This window comes from Silurus aristotelis (genome assembly GCF_946808225.1).
Source record: "Silurus aristotelis genome assembly, chromosome: 17".
NCBI classification, from domain to species: domain Eukaryota; kingdom Metazoa; phylum Chordata; class Actinopteri; order Siluriformes; family Siluridae; genus Silurus; species Silurus aristotelis.
Window position 1 is genome coordinate 418,425 of NC_139590.1, and position 4,375 is coordinate 422,799.

The 4,375-nt window shown below is 45.7% G+C and overlaps 2 protein-coding genes across 4 annotated transcripts in view; one reads left to right on the top strand and one right to left on the bottom strand.

Annotated features, from left to right (window-relative positions):
• The window catches only part of LOC310740214 (chaperone Ric-8A), an 83,137-nt gene extending 79,348 nt beyond the window's left edge, over positions 1-3,789 (bottom strand). For all 3 annotated transcript variants that reach the window (XR_014537598.1, XR_014537599.1, XM_083566739.1), the window contains exons 1-8: positions 3,165-3,789; positions 2,899-3,034; positions 2,624-2,815; positions 2,429-2,523; positions 1,830-1,980; positions 1,653-1,748; positions 1,179-1,323; positions 281-551 (exon numbers count right to left, since the gene is read on the bottom strand). Coding sequence is in view for 1 of the 3 variants with exons in the window: in XM_083566739.1 (XP_083422865.1) it covers positions 281-551; positions 1,179-1,323; positions 1,653-1,748; positions 1,830-1,980; positions 2,429-2,523; positions 2,624-2,815; positions 2,899-3,034; positions 3,165-3,736 (1,658 nt within the window). In the remaining 2 variants the exon portion in view is untranslated. The remainder of the gene's footprint in view (positions 1-280; positions 552-1,178; positions 1,324-1,652; positions 1,749-1,829; positions 1,981-2,428; positions 2,524-2,623; positions 2,816-2,898; positions 3,035-3,164) is intronic.
• scaf1 (SR-related CTD-associated factor 1) overlaps positions 3,735-4,375 on the top strand; it is a gene marked incomplete at its 5' end in the record, with an annotated part of 3,375 nt that continues 2,734 nt past the window's right edge. The window contains one exon of the mRNA XM_083566244.1: positions 3,735-3,749. Coding sequence (XP_083422370.1) covers positions 3,735-3,749 — 15 coding nt within the window. The remainder of the gene's footprint in view (positions 3,750-4,375) is intronic.

A 4,375-nucleotide genomic window follows, 5' to 3' on the forward strand; every position in this document is an offset into this window, starting at 1 on the left:
TGACCAGGTGTCTGCAAACCTTTGGTGTTTATAGTGTATGTGTTTAGAATAAAAATCAAATCTCCACAATAATACTGGTGGTCACGCCGTCCATGTCATTTTCAACCAGACCCCCATTCAAGAAAGACTACATTATGTGCCCCTAACAGATAAAAGTTTCAGGACCCCTGGTGAAGAGTAGAATAAAAGAGGAAAAGTGGAATAGTTTCTTTTCTCACACACACACACACACACACACACACACACACACACACACACACACACACACACACACACACACCTGGACAGTCTGTTGAACATGGCAACAAGACGCACAGCTTCTGCCTCCTTCTCCTCCTCACTCATCCCCTCCATGGGGTCAGGTTGTGGTTCCTCCACTCGGCCCGTCACCAGGTTGATCTTGTCTCTGGCCAGTCTGTACTCCTCCGTGTCTGAGTCCGAGTCGCTCGAGTACTGAGTCTGAGGCGTCGAGCTCCGTCCGCTCAGGAGACCTCGAGCTGCTAACAAACCTGCTGCATTGCCATAACCAGTGTACTTCACAAACCTGCCCACTGCCCCCCAACCACACACACACACACACACACACACACACACACACACACACACACACACACACAGTTATTAGTCAGACAATACACTCATGCAATCTGTTTTAGTATTTCCATTTCTTTCACACGTCTCTTTGTGTGTAGAGTAAAAGTATTGACACCCCGAGTCTAAAATCAGACCAGGACCATGAAGAAGTTTCTGATGTCATGTGTAATGACTGTTCAAGAAGAACAACCGGATGACCTCCAGTAGATCGTATCAGATCAGAAACGTGATGAAGCTCCATTTGTAACTGTTGTAAAAACAGCCCAGGTTTCATCACATACGTCTCTGAGTTTTATTGAATGTACAGTTCATGTGCAGTGGAAACACCTGGATGTTCTACATAAATGATGGTTCCTGCACCTATATTGATGGAGTTCCTGGTTCCAAAACTGGTGATTTTGATGTTAATTTTTAAGGAGATGAAGAATAAATTAATGTAGTATTACAGAAGACAGCGTGATGATTATCAGAGAAATGTGTGTGTACAGTCAGTGGGTTTGTGTATGTATGCGAGATGTGAGATGTTCTGAAGGACTCTGAGTGGATGGAGTTGCAGCTCCTCCTGCAGGTGTGAGGTTCTGTACCGTTCTCTTTGCAGAGCACAAACAGCAGCTCGGCGGCGCAGTGTTTCAGCTCCGTGTCCACGTGCGTCATCAGTCTCACCAGTTTGTTACGGACCGTGTCTCCTTGCTCGGGTCTCAGCGCCACGTCCCTCAGAGGTGGCAGAATCTGACCAATCACAGCACAGAAAGGTCAGGTGACTCAGACCTCAGTGGTATTGTGCATTACAGGGTCAAACCTGTTGGCGTGCAGATGATGTGAAAAAGACAGAATCTTCTTGCAGCATTGTTTTATTTTAGTGTTTGTTTGTTTTTGAGAAACTTGAAATGAAGCACATTCAGTCATTGGTTTATTAACCAATCACAGCTAATCACTACCATGAGGACATCATAACATATACAATCACCAGCTTAGACAGGGGTTAGGGGCCTTGCTCAAGGGGCCCAAGGGAAGCAGCTTTGGGATACTGGGGCTTGACGTGTGTAAAGTTTTGGCACCTGATGTCTGAGATAACGTCGTGTTTCTCTGTGAGCTCTGCAGCTCTCAGTCAGAAGGTTCAGCACCGGAGTCAGTCTCTCCTTCAGCTTATAACCCTTAAACACAATACATAAACATAATAACTAAATAAACATAAATAAATAACATAAAAACCTCTAAATTAAAAAATCTCTCACTCTGTCCAGTCTCGTCTCCATGAACAGTAGCAGTGAGTGGACACAGTCCATGTTGACTCCACCTGATTCCCTGGAACCCTCAGAAAGACGAGCCGTGAGCAGGACGTCCAGACACTGCAGAGGAAGTGCTGATAACACGTTTACAGTCTGCCTGCAGGGGGCAGAGTCGAGAACAGCAAAAAGACTAATAGTCAACCAGAAGGTCAGGGAGCATCTGCTTCTATCAGGTTCTAAAGATCAGACGTGCCAGGTGATGGGTGAAGAGACAGATCTATCTGATCTTTGTAAACTATAACATATGTTAAGAAGAAGAAGATCCTATAAATTTGCTCTTCAAATATCTCAGTGATGTTAAGAAGCTGTGCTCAAACATGATACAGCAACCCTGGAGCAGAGGGGGTTAAGGGCCTTGCTCAAGAGTGGAAGCTTGCTGATACCAGGACTTGAATTCCAGACCTTCTTAACAGTAACCCAGAGCTTTAACCACTGAGCTCCCACCTCCCGTTTGTGTATAGAATATAATAATGGTGTGTGTGTGTGTGTGTGTGTGTGTGTGTGTGTGTGTGTGTGTGTGTGTGTGTGTGTGTGTGTGTTCTCACCCCTGCAGTTCCTCTGTCAGTTCCTCGCCTTGGCAGGGCAGCAGCAGGCAGTGGCGCAGTACTGCAGCTAGGCGGCGATACAGAGCTGCCTCTTCCTGAGGGTATAAACAAAGAGATGAGGTTTGGTGTGTCATTAAGGGCTCCTGACTGAACGCAGTGGAAAGTGTACGGATTTCTGCGAGTAATCTGCTGAACCTCATCAGGCTGCTGTGTGTGTGCGCTGTACGTCACGTTGAACAGGACTTTCAGGGTCTCGATGACACGCTGAGACACCTCCTTACAGAGAGGGGGTGATGCTGCATCCCAGCCCACCACTTCGTACACGTCAGCCCACTGAACATCCAAACACTGCTCCAGAGAGCCCGTCAGCATGCACACGCCCCTCTCCTGCAGGAAACACACACAGGAAGTGGAGGAGGAAGCAGAGGATGAAAACCTTAAAGTGTTCATGTCTCTTGCGACGTGTTCACCTGCTGCAGCTGTCGTCTGAGCTCCGGTCTTAAAGCTGTCAACAGAAACAGCAGCCGCAGTTCATAAAACCGACCACTGGGGGGCGACATGGAGCGAATACCATCCTTCAGCTTCTCAGAAAGACCTGAGAGGAGTCTGGGGAGAAAACCAGGGACAAGGAATAAACACTGCTGTCTGTGTGTGAGTGTGTGTGTGTGTGTGTGTGTGTGTGTGTGTGTGTGTGAGTGTGTGTGAGTGTGTGTGTGTGTGTGTGTGTGTGTGTCACCTCAGTGCACTGGCCCTCTCCTGTGCCCTCTGGCTGTTGTAGATGACATTGCAGAGAGTCTTCATGGCTTCTTTCCTCCACACCTCTCCATCATCACACCACTCACTCCTCTCCTCCTCGTCCTCCTCTCTGGCATCCCTCTTTCCTCTCGCCAATACACCGTGGATGCTGTTGGTTCTTTCCTGCTTCATGATGTCCTCGCTCATACACTGTGGCGGAGTGGAGCTTACCTGAGGAGCTGCTGAGTGTTCTTCACAGCGATGGAGTTGGAAGTTCATGTTGCTGACAGGATCTGAGGCAATGCTATGCACCGTTTCTCCTCCTGACTCTGTTTCCTCATCGTGATGGTCAAAGCCATGGTGAGAAAGAAGTTGTGTTTTGATGCCACCGAGGGCGGCGAGGGTGAGGATGGCCGAGTCGGTGATGAAGGGTGAGAGAGCCTGGCGGTCACGGGAGAGGATGCGCAGCGTTCGCAAACATACACTGAGAACACCAGGCTGGAGACGAGTCCTGATGAACCCGAGCAGAGCTTCAGCCAACCTCTGGAGAAAGAGAAAGAAAGAGGAATCCATGAAGAGGAAGACAGTCAGAGAGACTGAACACTGAGAGAGAGACCTGATGATATCACTCATCAGGGCCAGTTCTAGACTTCTGAAGGCCCCTGGCCACATTTATGTTGGAGGCCCATCCCATCCTGCTTGGAATAAATAAAAATCACTTGAAGCGAATATAATCTCGAACTTTTATATTTATACCAAACGTATCTGTACTTTTATATATTTACTTAAATGTCCATATTAATTAAACTTTAGCTCAATTCAACTCGAAATAAAAGACAAAAATTAAAACTATATGAAAGTTCATCTGGATCAGCTCTTATTATTATTATTATTATTATTCCATCATCACATAATGTCATTAACCAGACTACTTTAATGAGGTTTAATTTATCATTTAATTATATATTCTGTATATTTATATCACACAGACACACTGAATAAATCACCCAGGACTTTTAATCATTTATTTATGATAAAATAATTATTATTTACAGTGAAACATTGACACACTATTTGGGATCATTTTTGTCTCCACTGTGCAGTAAAATGGACAGTAAACTTATTTATTATCTGGATATGAACAATTTCTCCATCGTACTGAAGCAATATAGACTGTTCTATTATCTACTGCATTACAAAACCCTAAATATG